Here is a 14,561-nt window from a genome sequence, read left to right on the forward strand (position 1 = left end):
ACCAGACATCAGCTGATCCATCTGATGTTGGGTCACAGTGACCTTGCAAAATTATTTATGTCGTGACATTTCAGATACTCATCCAGACAAATGACTCATCTGTGTTTTCTATCAAGAATCTTCTTACTGTTGTCACCACACATGCAAAGAAAAAAGTTTTTCTTCCAGTCAAATGTCTAATGGGATGTTACTTATAGTGGCACCCATGATTCATGATGTGATTTACACTCACATGACACACAAGCATACACAATGCGGAGGTGTTTTGTTTGACTTTTGCTCAGTTACATTTGGACAGTAATCAGCTGACCACACAATTTTCCTAAAGATTTGTCCACGTGTCGTCTATCAAACGTAGGTTTTTCACAGCTCTGATGAAGCGTACTGACACATTGAAGGGAAGACGGTAGGAAGAGTGGAATGGAAAGAGTGGAAATTATTTTGTGAGGTCAAAGAAGGTTACGTAAAGAAAATTGTTTGCTTTGTGCCGAGCGTTTCACACTTACGATTCACAACTTTCATATGAGAATTTATGCAGGACCCTTAAATTATCCAAGTCAGCGCTGGTTTGCCCCAGTTGGCGTTAGAAGTTGGCACAAAAGTCTACAAGTCTCAGACGGGTACAGACTCCAGTCGGCTGGCATGAATACTTGTAAGCCAACTGCAGATGCATACCGTGAACGGTGTTTGCTATTGTTTCACCCAGCGTTACCTTACATAGCCAAGCCTTTGTTTCAATATGTCACATCACCAAATGCTATTTGATTTACTCACCTCCAAGTCCCTTTGTTTATGCTCCTGAGTTCTCCGCTTCCAGCACTTCACCAAAATAGGTGTTTTTCTTGTCTTTCTTTCTTTCTTTCTTTCTTTATACTTTGTTTGGTGTTCACGGTGGTGCACTCTGGAGTGTTTCCCCGAGACTTTGCTGTGTTCACTTGGCTTTAGCTGTAGAGAAAGTCATGCAGTTGACAGTTGTAAGATCCGAAGTTTTTGAGCCGCCATAAAAATCTACTCAAGCCTAACAGTTAGTGCATATTCCCAGGATGTAATCCTGAAAGGATTATGAGTGTTGTTTAATGTATCTGAAGCTTTAGGGTGTTAGAGGAACAGTGAAAGACACAAATAAAGAGATACTGCAGCTTGGTGCACTGCTGAGATGACATGGGAAGCTCCAGAGAAGAAGAGCTTAGAGAACTGGACCATTTCCCACCATGTGATCTGTTACTACATTTAATTAGTATAGAAACAAATGCCACTTGCTTTTTCAGTATTTCAAAGGAAAGTCTTTACCATGTTGTTGTTGTGGGGAAATATGTAAAGGTACACCAAGTTAACCTCATTTTTCCCTGCTGATTACGGTTATTTGTCATAGAAGAAGTAGCACACACACTGATGTAGGTTGCAAGACTTGGCAGAACAAAGTAGCTTTTGTGCATACGTGCGTTCATACTCTGAGGTTCGTTTTGTTACCAAGGATACACGGTAGGGTTTTTGTGTTGGAAGTGTGTATGTGCACTAGGCTGCAATGAGCTGTTAGTGTGTGAGCAAGAGTGAAACAGGAACCTAAGGCTCTTATCGTTCCACTTCCCCGTGCAGCGCACTTCCTTGGACTGGCAGGTCCGCTTTATTTCGGGAGGCCTTGGGGTGTTCGGGAAAGATAAACACTATCTGCCATCAGGAAACTCTCAAGCCGTTTCCACGGGAAGTTTCAAATGGCTAAAGTAAATAAAAAGCCTTTTCACTGTATTCCAGTTGCTGCTTTTACCCACAATAGCCATTCAACATTGTCATCAAAGCCTTTAAAAATGTAGGATAGGTTGAATCAGCTCTTAAAGCAGACGCTGCTGACACCAGACCCAGACAGATGTGGAGAAACTGAGAGGCTTGTTGTTCATGACTCCCACCCTGTGTCCCTCAGACATCCCAGGAGGCTTCAGTGTGAGCCAGAGCGAAGAACCCAGAGAGGGCAGTGACCTCTTGCTCACCTGTGTAGCCAATAAGTACCTTTACACAGCGTTGTCATGGCGACGGGTGAATGACACAGATGATGCCCAGTCCGGGAGCCCTGCCCTAAATGGTGACCTCACATCAGGGGAGTTCTCCAACTCTCTCCTCCTGTTGCTAAGCAACCTGACAGCCAGAGACTCTGGGACCTACAGATGCTCCACCCACCACCTCATCACAGGACAGGAGATACACCTGGACACACAGGTGGTGGTCTCAAGTGAGTTACCACCCTCCTCAACATCTGGAATCATCATTATTGTATAGCTTTTAAAAATAGGCCTCTTTTGTGTTCATATTATAAGATCCTGTTTTTAAAATATTTGGATACAAAAAATATTTTAAGATTAATTTTCTAGAATTATAGAGACAATTTGAAAGCAAATCCTGATTATATTCATATGATTTAAAAGTAAAAAGTAAAAAGTCACTTTAAATATCTTTATTTAAATGTCAGCATTAGTAGAGTATTTAAACTCTGGCTCAGAGGTAGAGTGGCCGTCTGGCAACTGAAGGGTCCCTGGTTCGCGCCTCACGTCGAAGTGTCCTTGAACAAGACACTGAGCCCAGAATTGCTCCTGACGAGCAGGTTGCCACCTTGCGTGGCAGCCTTCACCATCAGTGAGTGAGTGTGTGTGTGAATGGGTGAATGGGATGACACTGTAAAGCGCCTTGAGTGCCGTTAAGGTAGAAAGGCGCGATATAAATTGAGTCCATTTGCCATTTCGAGTTTATAACAAGTTTTTCATTTAACAGTGAAATTACTGAATAAGTTCACCTAAATTCGAGACAAAATATATGTATTATGCATATAAAAAAAAATTATAGGTTAAGTCAAGGAAATAATCTTTTCCACTTTTTTTGTTTTGTTCTCGAACTTCCATGAACCTTAAGAGAAGCTGAGAACATCCGACCAGCCCTCTACACACGTCTGTTAAAAGTCATTCCACTCTTCACAAAACGTTGTTGCTTGTAAATTTCATATGTTTTCAGGCTGTTTTTCAGGCTGTTTTTCCTCCATATGAATCATGTTGAACAATAAGTGAAACGTTTCTCTTGAATGATTTGGGAGCCCAAAGTCGACAGGGGTCCTTGAAAGTGTCATTTATCTCAGGGGCCTCCGGTGAGAAGCTGTCGAGGCCCTAGAATTTATAGATCAAAAACATTTTTAGATTTCCGAATACGATTCTTGATAACTGCACTTCAAAGATAGTCAAGTTTGTGGTGTTAAAACGTGGACCGTCTCCGTGTTGTTGTGGACACATATGTTGCACATGCACATGCTGACAAACAAACAACCCATCTCACAGAGGTCTCGCTGCTTGGGAATTGGGTCCCCTCGGCTTCCTGAGGCCCCACCCTGCCTTTGCTCTTGCGCTCCAGCTCAGCACCTCTTTCACGTGGGAATGAGCTCTTGTCTGGAGGAAGAGCACACAATGGCACTTCCCACAATGCCACATTTACAGGCCCCTACACAGGGCTGGAGGAACAATCACCCAATCAGACACTGTCAGGCCCCAGCCCCCGCAGACAATCATCAATTGTTGTCCAGGAGGAAGATAGGGGAAACAACAATCAGTCGCCTTGGTTAAGTGACTTTTCTTCATGTCTTTTACTGCTGTTCTCTTTACAATCAGGGCTCAACACGTAGACTTCCTCCCATGGGACCCCCACCAGAGAATTACTAGAGAGACAGGGTGACCAATATGAAGCGGGACCAATAAAAATGGAGAAAAAGAGGGACAATGGATTTTCAAAAAAAAACCACTATGCCGTGACTCCTGGGGCAATGTGTCATCTGGTCTAATTATAGAATATGTGTATTGTGTAATTTCATTGCATAAGAAGGAAACTGAAAACTGGAGTGTGTGCTAACCGCGCCAATGACTATCCACATGATGAAATACTACATTGTTGTTGCCTTTCAGAAATGTAACGCGGGCAACAGCAGGGTGAGTAAGGGGCCCAGGAGAACTCAGCTGACTCACAGGTTGAAGCCAAGGCCACTCTTCTGCAGAAATGTGTCACTGCTGCAAGTGCACAATAATTGTCCGAGAGTGGCACTGGTCCAGCAAACAGAGGGAAAAAATAGCACTGGTTTCACTTTATCACCAATCTGTTTCTGGCCATAAATAGCTACAAGTGTACTGAGACAAACGGGAGCAGGTGACCGTGGCTTTAATCAGACTGAATACAAATGAATCAATGAAATATAATACAAAAGGCCATTAGAGTAGTCAGAATTTAGTGCCATACTTAAGGCTGTTTTGCTTCTGTCTCACTGCTCTTTCTCATTGTGGGATTTGTTTTTTCTCGCGAACCCTCGGAGGGCTACAGAGAAGAGAAACAAAGTTACTGACTTGCTGTTGCTCACAATCGTGTAGAATTTTTTTGGGACTCACGACCTCCCAAGATTTGTTGATGATCAGAGATTTTTTAGACAAAAAAATGCTGTTTGACTTTTAGAATTTTTTTCACGTATAAAATCTGTGACCCCCAAGAACTTCTTCTGTGACCCCCTCGGTGGTCTTGACCTTTTTTAGGTTGACAACGTTTGATTCAATAGCTGAGTTTTACAATCATCACAACGCCAAAGCAATGCCAAAGTTGCTCCGTGTTCGCCGGATGTATCAAGAGATCCCAAAATACTGGATTATGGCAGAAACTAATTTAAAATTTATTTGAATGTTTGAGCAGTCCGATTAAAAATGTTGCTGAAAGTTTTGTGAGTGAAAAAAAAAATAGTGCGAAAAAGCAGCGCGGTCATGTTGGGAGTAGAATGGCGATGAAATAGTTTTAGTATGAAGTTTTTAGTTCGTGTACTGGACATGAAAACAGGTATCAAGCCGTCCTGAATAAATAATAAACTTGAATTGCCAACTAAAAGTTGATAATATGTTAATATTATGATCACAACCTCTGCTGCCCCCAAGTGGCCAAAAATGTATAATAAGCAGCGTCCTTTCAGGAGAGTATTGTATTACAATGACATATTAATAACAGCATTTCCTGTCATGGTTGCTCAAAGTGAAGATAACATTCTCCTTCTTAATATAATGTTTTTTAGTTCATCTGTATAATTGCATTTGAAAAGAACAACGGCTGAAGAGTCTTAAAACTCATCCTTACAAGTGCAGTCAGGTGTCGTCCATGTTATAATTATATAATTGTACGTGTGTGTGTGTTTCTCCTCTCAGCTCTGGTGCCTCCGGTGCTTCTTGATAATCTGACAGATTGTACTGTTAACGTGAGCAGCTCAGTGACCCTCCGCTGTCCCTCTGACGGTGTCCCACTCCCAACCATCACGTGGTACAAGAACGAGCGTGCTCTGTTACAAGGATCCGGTAGGAATATGTTCATGGATTTGCAAAGACAAGCTCGTTTCCTAGCATCTTCATTTCTGTACCAACCTCCACCTTCAGGTATTGTCATCTCACCAGAAGATGGGAGCCTCCATATTGACCGCATCACAGAGGAGGACCAGGGTCTGTACACATGCCAGGCCACCAATGAGAGGGGGTCTGCAGAGAGCTCTGCCTATATATGGGTCAACAGTAAGTATCATCTGAATAAGCATTGTTCTGTAAATAGCCTGGATGTATAGTCGAGTGTCTATAGATGTATTTATACACTCCATAAGAGGAAGATGATGATGTCCATGTTCAGTCAACACTCATCAAAGTACGTCTTAACAGAATCCCTTTTGTTCTATTTCCTCAGTCACACACCCACACACACACACATTTACAGTAAGTGACAGACAGTGGAGGTATGTCCCGTTGTGTTTACCCCCCACCCCAGTTTGAGTACCGCTCCCTGGCAGGAGTGGCGGACGCACTTCCCTGTGTCTGAGAGGCGAGGCCGTGGTGTGTTGTTGTGTTCTGATCACTCAGGAAGGAAACAGTCTCCCGTTTTTATTTCCTGCGGAAGGGCCTGGCCTGCATTTCAGAGAGGCTCCACATAGTACAGATGGGCATTTCTACATTTTCCAAATACAGAAGGGGGGGGGGGGGGGGGGGGGGGACGACACACACATACACTTTTGGAATTTAATGAGGAGGATGCAGGGGAGGGTGTGTGGATGATGGTGGGACAATGAAAACGCAGTGCCACCGTTTGGAAGGGAGGAGGAAAACATGATAATCAAAATAGCATATAAGGGTTTAGTATATAAAAGAAGGAAAACTTTTTTAATCCAAATACAACAATGCTATAGTAGAAACCTTAATGGTTGAGGCTTCTTAAATGCATTGATATTTCTGTTTTTGTCAAAATTTTGTGTGCAATCCTTTGTTTTTTTTTCATCCCTCACTTTTTAAGACTTTCAAAGGACAGGTTTGAGGTAAACATGGTTCGAAAGTGGGCGTAGATGTAGTTTAGTGTAGAATTTGGGAATTAGGTTGGGGTGGTTAGCTACTAGGGAATGAACCAATATCAGTAAAGTTTTGGTGATTACAGGGATATTGTCCTTCTTGTAGGGCAACATGCCCATGATATAAATCACTAGATTTTAGTGTGAAGGTTTGTTTTAAGGTGTAAAATATTTAATTGCTGGCTGGACTCCAACTGGATCCCAGATGGCCGCCCACCCTGCACCTCAAGGTTTCTTCCAGTTTTTACTCACTGATGTCACCGTTGGCATGCTGCTAGGGAAAATGTTGGGTCTCTGGATTTATACAAATTGTAGCCTTCACCCGCTCTGAATGAAAAGTGCCCTGATATCACATCCTCTACTGAAGTGGGTGATTGCCAGCACACCGTTTAAAGAAAAAAAAGTAAATAAAATTTTGACACATTGGGAAAAAAGCTGCATATTTTATTCATGTTAGCTGGAAGTGATGGAAACACGTGTGTGTGTGTGTGTGTGTGTGTGTGTGCGCGCGCGCGCCCGTGTGTGTGTGTGTGCACGCGTGTGTGTGTGTGTGTGCGTGTACGTAGATACCTCTGAAGCTTCATTTCTCGAGATCCCCACTCTCATCTGTACCTATGTTGTGGCCACCCTCCTCTGGCTGCTGCTCACACTCTTGATACGCAAACTGAGACAGGTGAGAGGAAACAAGGGAGCATCCAGGTGACCTACACACACACTCACCTGGGCTCAGACCTAAAGACACGTGCCTGTTTTGCTTTTCTCTTTGTTTCTTTGCCCTTTCACACTTACATAGCTCTTGAATGAGAACATGCTGTTGCTCTGTTTTTCCAGGTGGTTGCTAGGAGGATTTGTGTGTACTGTATGTCGGAATCATGTTTCAATGGATAAAATATATCATTTAGTGTATATAAATGGATGTACAGCATAAAATAGCACTTCATTATCCAGCTTGTATTGTCAGATTGAAATGACCCAGAACCACCTGAACTTTTAAAACTTGCAACATTGGTTTTTATTTGTTCTTTTCTGCAGGCAATTTTGAATATTACTTCTTTTATTTTATCAACTGATTTATTTTAAAACCGACACTATTTGCTCTCTACAGTCCACCAGCTCAAACCCCAAAGCTGAGTACCTGTCAATCGTACTGGACACAGGAGAGGGACCCATAGAGGAGCAGTGTGACCGACTTCAGTATGACCCCAGTCAATGGGAGTTCCCCAGAGAACACCTCAAATTAGGTTCTCCTCTAACACACACACACACACACACACTTTTCTTACTATAATTGTGACCTGCGACTTTACGTATTTGGGGAGTTGAACAATCACATGATCACTTAACAGATAGAAGGACTTTCTCACAGGTCTTATCAGATTATTATTGGGAGTGACTCTCGTTCCATTAATCAGGCTTTGTGTCTGTGTTGTCTGTGGGGAGCTAATCTCCTCCAGCGGGGGGGGGGGGGGGGTTTGTAGGCTGTGTTTACTGTCACTAATCAGCTCTCTCTAGCATTTGGGTGGGATTCAGTTAAATGGATTGTTGATGAGGTCTAAAGTCTTCTCTTATCACAAGCTCAAGCTCCAGGGTGGATGATCATAGTATTAAAGGAGTTTCTTAATGAAACAAAAAAACACATCTCCGTTTTTCTCTCAGATGCACTCACACAATCTCTCACTCTCTCTCTCTCTCTCTCTCTCTCAGGGAAGAATTTGGGCCGTGGAGCTTTTGGTAAGGTGATGCAGGCATCTGCGTTTGGTATCGACAGCACCTCCAGCTGCAGGACAGTGGCTGTAAAGATGCTCAAAGGTACAAAATCCAGACTGCTAGTGTTGTTTTAGACATCCAGGCTTTTTTTCAAACAACCTTAGTGCCATTGTGTGTTTTGTTTATGTCCACCAGAGGGCGCCACAGTCAGCGAGCACAAAGCTCTGATGACTGAACTGAAGATTCTCAACTACATAGGACACCATCTGAATGTGGTCAACCTCCTAGGAGCCTGCACCAAACCAGGAGGTACTGGGAAATGCTACATAGTGAGGACCAAAACATGTATTTAACCAATAGTGTGAGGACATTTTGGCCGGTCTCACTTTTTCAAAGATATATTTGAAAGTCAAGACTTGGTTTTATGATCGGGGTTCCTTTATGGTTAGGTTTATGGTCTGGGTTAGAGTAAGGGTTTAGCAGATGTATTATCAGTGAAGGTCCTCACAAAGCTGTAAGTCCCACAAGTATATTTTTTAGACATAAAACAATTAAGGACAACAGCAAAAAGTGAGTGTGTTTGCTTAATTTATTTGTGGGGTCCAAAAACCAGAATCCTATTGTACTTCTGGGGTCTAAGGGGTTAAGTCCAAATGCTGTGGCCCCAAAGTTTGAATGGTTGCTAAAGCTTTCAGATTTGAGGTTTGGGTTCATCATTCCATCTCAGTGGTCAGGTTCAGCGTAAGGAGCTCAAGTAGAGCGTTAGAGGAGCTCAGTTTGTGGGATTGGCAGATTTCATAGAATACTATCAAACACATCATGTTGAGCAGCCTAAAAGTATGTGATTAGGTTCAGGGTTTGGATCAGAAATACAGCAGTTTTGAGAGGAAATTTTACTTTCCGAGGTTCAAACATGAATAGTGGTCTCAGGAGAGACCATGTGCATGTTTCTGTGTATTCAGGGCACTCTGAAATTAAGTAAAACAGCAATATTTCGCTAACATGACTAAATAGTTGACTGTTAGTAGCGTAAGGAGGAGAAAGGGGGCTCCTTATTTCAAGCTACACCATCTCAGACTTTGAGAATCCTTAAGCTGCAGATGCATATGAATGAATGAAGGTTGGTCCTGGAAGAAAAGGATATTTGCATTTACATATTTAAATGTTAATTTAGCTATAGTAGCTTTAGCTGCACGTTATTTTATTGGAGTGTTCCTATCTGTATTTTCTATGACCTCGCAGTTAGCAACCCATAATATTTGGTGTGTGTGTGTGTGTGTGTGTGTGCGTGTGTGTGTGTGTGTGTGTGTGTGTAGGCCCACTCATGGTTATTGTTGAGTACTGTCGCTATGGAAATCTCTCGACTTTCCTGAAGAGCAAGCGGGACGTGTTTGTAACTAACAGGGTGAGCTCCACAGCTTCAGTGCATTCATAAATTGTGTCGAGACAGAAGTTCAGCACAGACATTTCAAAAGCATAAAATCACTTCTGCAATCTGCTTGAAATTTGAAGATGCGATCTGTCCTCCAGCAAGGCCTGGTTTACTTCCTTAATTTCTTCTCACAAGTATCTAAAAACAGAGGCCTAAAAGGTCCTCCTCTCAGATCAAGATGAAGACTAACTTTGCTCCAGTGCAGGACCTGAACTGTGGTTCCTAAATGTGATTGTTTAATTGCCCCCCATTTCAGCCGGTCCAAAGACATGATGAAGGCCCGAGCTGTGTTGTGTCCGACAGCCTGAGCAACTTTAGATCAGAGTCTGAGAAGAGAGAAGAGGAAGAGAGTGTCCTTGGTAATATAGGTGCCTCTTGAATAGCATTATGAACAACAAATGCCATCAAATACCATCTGTGACTGTGTCCGTCTGTCTGTCTTCTGTAGACCACTCCAACACTCCTTTATTTATGGAGGATATCATCTCCTTCAGCTTCCAAGTGGCGCGAGGAATGGAGTTTCTTGCATCTCGCAAGGTCGGATATTTCTCTTTTCGATGATTGTGATCAAATGGAGGAGTTTTCATCATTGTGTGTGTTTGTGTGTGTGTGTGCGTGCGTGCGCGCGCGCGTGTGTGTGTGTATACCTCATCAGTGTATTCATCGAGACCTGGCTGCCAGAAATATTTTACTCTCTGACAATAACGTGGTGAAGATCTGTGACTTCGGCCTGGCCAGAGATATCTACAAAGACCCTGACTACGTCCGCAAGGGAGATGTGAGTACAGACGGATGCATGTGTTAAACAGCATGTACTGAAATTTGTTACACTTTTAGTTAGTTAGTAAGTTAGTTGGTTAGTCTGATGCATACACATTTGCCAAATATGAAACCTAACCAACTGAACCTAAAACTTTATCATTAAATCTTTTTAATTTCCAAAATCATGCCAATATATGTGGCCAAAACAAACAAAAATAAAAACAAAATAAAACCTAACAAGCATTTGAACATCATAACCCGCTTCAGTGAACATTAATTCATTCCATGTTCTCGTGAATACTGAAGAAACCTCATGAATCCTGTAATCGCTGTTGCTAAATGTTTCCTGTGCTCTGATTGGCTGAGCAGGCCCGCCTCCCTCTGAAGTGGATGTCTCCTGAATCCATCTTTGACAAACTGTTCACCACCCAGAGTGATGTTTGGTCCTTTGGGATTCTACTGTGGGAGATCTTCTCTTTAGGTAAGAGAGTGCTGAGAAATAAAAACCCCACAAAGTTTCTTCCTGCTCCTATATTTTACTGAGGACAGGGGGAGATCGCTACAACTCTTTTTTGGGTGTGTTCACATTAAAATCTGTGTGTGTGCGTCCAACAGGCGCTTCTCCTTATCCTGGTCTTCACATAGATGAAGAGTTCTGCCACAGACTGAAGGGGGGCACGAGGATGCGAGCACCAGAGTACAGCACACCTGAGATGTGGGTTTATTATTGAAATCAAGAATCCTAATTATTAACATTATTATCAGCTTACAGAAATGTCCTGTGGCCACATATTGGAGAATGTGTGTGTGTGTGTGTGTTTATAGTTACAGTACAATGCTGGCGTGCTGGGAGGCGAGTCCCACTGACCGACCCACGTTCACCAACCTGGTGGAGACACTAGGAGACCTGCTTCAGGCAAGGGTGCAGCAGGTCAGAGATCTGACCCCCTCACAACGGACAGAAACACAGCGACATTAAAAGACATGAACGGGAATGTTCTCTCTGCTCAACAGAACGGGAAGGATTATATTCCTCTTGGATCGTTTGAGGGAACTGGAAACTGCAGCGAGAGCTTCAAAGAGAAACCGCTCGCTGTCACGAACCTGAGGTGTGCAAGTTGAGGTTTTTTAGTGAACTAGTTAATGGAGCTTGCTACAGAATCAGCCAGGGAGGTGGAGATATGAGAGCTCAAGGGGAGGTGTGTTTATGTGTGTGTGTGTGTGTGTGTGTGTGTGTGTGTGTGTGTGTGTGTGTGTGTGTGTGTGTGTGTGTGTGTGTTGGGGGGGGGGGACTGCGGTGTGTAAGGTAACTGAAATCAACATCAGGAACCAACAGGAAGCAGGTTGACGAAGTCGAGAACGTTGCTGCTCATGTTTTTGACTGCTCTAACCTTTCCAGCTATATGAGGTCTGTTGCCACACTTCAGACGTTTGAGGAACTGCCCTGCGAGGAGCACGTGGGATCTGAGGTGAGAGAGCACCTTCACTTCTGCTTATAAACTCGCCCACAAGAAAACCACAAAAGTTATCACAACCTGTGTGTTTATTTCAGGAGGAGCAGAGTGACAGCGGAATGGTTCTGCCGTCAGAGGAGCTGAAGCATCTCACGTGGAACAACGGCAGCAAGAGCAGGAAACTCAGCAGGTGGACACTTTTAATATCTGAGCCTTTATCCAGCAGAAAGCCCAAACATGACAGTCATCGCCCGGTGGCATGGCTGAAGGTCTGAAAAAGGGGGGAGGGTGTTGATCCCGTATGGCGACATAAAACTTTTGACGCTGCTTTACGATAATTCCTCCTTATGATCCTTATAAATGATTTATAAATGGTTGCAAGTGCTTTATTAACTTGCATTGTAAACATTCTAACAGTTGCAAATGACGGATAATCGAATTCCCCGTGAATCAATGTGGGGTCACTATTTGGCAGGATGAAGGCGTGTTAAACAACTGCATTTGTGTCCATCCAGGGGAGAGGATCTGACAGATGGATGACAAACCTTTCAGTCGATTTTCCGGGTTGTGCATGGAAATATAGATCTTAAAAACACACTGTTAGGGATTAAAGGAGCGGTTCAAACATCAATCATTGCATATGGAGTCTGATCAAGTTGTGTCTTGTTGTATGTGGTTCAGGATCTCCACTTTAACCAAGCGCCTGGACATCCAGGTGCCGTTCCACCATGACCAGCTATCCACCCTTCCGTGTGACTGGGATTCTGATGAGGGGGGCTCCCCTCCACCTGACTACAACTCCGCCTTCCTGTACCCCTTCCTCTAGCATCAGCTTTTGTCCACAACTCAAAACAACATCTATATTATCTCTATTTGAATTCACTCCTTTTTTTTTAACACTTTTTGCATCCACTACCTCATTATAATATCTGCAGGTAAACTTCCGTCCCCCTTCACAAAAACTTTTTATTTTCTGTTTCTGTCTTTTTATTGCATTTTTAACACCATTTCCTGTACATCCTTTATTATCCTCCCCCAACAGAACCCTTTCTGAGAGCAGCTACATATAACCAGACAGTATTTAATCCTGGCTGAATGTATTTACTGATTATTAGAGAGCTAATTGTATTGGTACCTCATGTGCTGAGCTTTATGAAGAGGAACACTGCTGTATGAACTAACTGTTCCTACTACACTGTCACTACATGCTGGAAAAAAAGTTATCAATCACTGACTAACATGGGATGGGTTAGACAGGGTGAGATTATTTATTTTGATGCTGTAATCATCTCGTGAAGAATCCACTTCTTTCTTTAATCTGATGCGCCAGTTTAAACTTTTCTGTCTGTAGGAAATAAATGAATACCGATTGTGAGCCGTAATTATGAGATTAACACTCATTATCACGAGATAGTGAATAGAATTATGAGACAGAGGAGACGACGTTATGAAATAAAGTCCAAAGTATGAGATCAGATAAAGAGGAGACTCGTCATCGTGAGTGAGAAAGTGGGAACGTCACACAGTCGTAATTTCAACGTTGCGTCATAATTTTGACATCCTCATGTTTTCATTTCAACATTTCCTCTTAGTTCCGTTGTACGGTGGGAATTTTTTTTTCCACTGGTGGAAATGAGCTTCCGTATAGACAGTTCTACAATCAACAGAGAATGTGCTTTTTTTTTTTAATTAACAGATTATCCAATTAAAGAAAACTGGTGAACTATTTTGATGATCAGCTTATCATTTTTCAATATAAACAATTTAACAACCCATCATTTATGTTTCTCAATTATACCATTTAACCCCCTTTTTTCCCCCCCCTTGATATTATTTTTATAATCTGGTTATTTTTCTAGTGCTTTTTTTCTTTTACACGAGAAAATATTCAAAGTAAAGCCAACACAGATAAATAAGCTAAAATACTTCCACCACACCAGTCTTCAAATATGGAGCAGGTTATTTTATATATATAAAACATATATTGACATTGTTATTCTAGGTGACAATATTACAGATAAATATACAATAAAATCCTCCATTTATTTGTTTTGGTATTCTTTATTAAAATACTGCTGTACACACAAATATTGCAAAATTTGAGACAATGAACACAAGAGGGGCAAAAACATACTAAGATGGTGATTGTAGGTGTGTTGATGTGTGTGGGTGGGGGAGGGCAGAAGAGGGTCTTTCTATCACTGGAGTGTGTGTTCTGATGGTGATAAGACGTTGTGAGTCAGGAGCACGTTTGTGTGTGTGTGTGTGTGTGTTTTGAGGGGTTTTCTAAAGCACCACATTCACCAAATATGTTTTGTCTGCTCTCTAAAACAGAGAAAGTAGTACATGATCTAACACAGCCAGCTCCCTGCCGCTCTGTTGCCCCCAAACACAGATCCCACCTCAGCCGTGACACCTCTCTTGATTTTTGCCTTTTGGGTTGATTTTTTTCTTTTTTAACCATTTGAAGGTGTGGCTCTAACAACGCGTTAGCTCGCACCTTCGTCAAAAGCTACTGAAAACCAAGTGAAGGCAGAGGAATCAAGTGCAGCGGTCAGGAACAACCTCCACCCACCCCAGAAATTTCTGACGTGATATTCAGATTTTCACCTGTGTTTAAAGGCAACATGAAATCCCTCGCAGCATGGTTGTTTAACTTCCTAAAACCTCCATCTGAAGACGTCCCGCCCACTCCACTGTAGCTCATCTATCTGACTGGACAGGGGGCCACCAATGACAGCCAAACACATTCAATCATTGGGCCCCTCCAGCTTTTCGTCATCCTGAGAGAAATCCAAGCCATCCACGTTGAGTGCAACAGCAAGTGCCA

At 42.6% G+C, this 14,561-nt stretch overlaps 1 protein-coding gene across 2 annotated transcripts in view; it reads left to right on the top strand.

The window, feature by feature from the left end:
• Nucleotides 1-13,784, top strand: part of flt1 (fms related receptor tyrosine kinase 1) — a 33,343-nt gene extending 19,559 nt beyond the window's left edge. For both annotated transcript variants that reach the window (XM_086192159.1, XM_086192160.1), the window contains exons 13-30: nt 1,919-2,224; nt 5,202-5,348; nt 5,427-5,558; nt 6,943-7,049; nt 7,482-7,617; nt 8,081-8,185; nt 8,279-8,392; nt 9,400-9,488; nt 9,772-9,874; nt 9,964-10,052; nt 10,171-10,293; nt 10,647-10,758; nt 10,893-10,992; nt 11,103-11,208; nt 11,292-11,386; nt 11,677-11,746; nt 11,830-11,921; nt 12,413-13,784. In XM_086192159.1, coding sequence (XP_086048285.1) covers nt 1,919-2,224; nt 5,202-5,348; nt 5,427-5,558; nt 6,943-7,049; nt 7,482-7,617; nt 8,081-8,185; nt 8,279-8,392; nt 9,400-9,488; nt 9,772-9,874; nt 9,964-10,052; nt 10,171-10,293; nt 10,647-10,758; nt 10,893-10,992; nt 11,103-11,208; nt 11,292-11,386; nt 11,677-11,746; nt 11,830-11,921; nt 12,413-12,557 — 2,171 coding nt within the window. In that variant the 3' untranslated portion in view covers nt 12,558-13,784. The remainder of the gene's footprint in view (nt 1-1,918; nt 2,225-5,201; nt 5,349-5,426; nt 5,559-6,942; nt 7,050-7,481; nt 7,618-8,080; nt 8,186-8,278; nt 8,393-9,399; nt 9,489-9,771; nt 9,875-9,963; nt 10,053-10,170; nt 10,294-10,646; nt 10,759-10,892; nt 10,993-11,102; nt 11,209-11,291; nt 11,387-11,676; nt 11,747-11,829; nt 11,922-12,412) is intronic.
• Nucleotides 13,785-14,561: the final 777 nt, after the last annotated feature.

Source organism: Aulostomus chinensis, chromosome 21 (assembly GCF_037954235.1).
Source record: "Aulostomus chinensis isolate RoL2024-O1b breed Wild chromosome 21, RoL_Achi_v1.0, whole genome shotgun sequence".
NCBI lineage: Eukaryota > Metazoa > Chordata > Actinopteri > Syngnathiformes > Aulostomidae > Aulostomus > Aulostomus chinensis.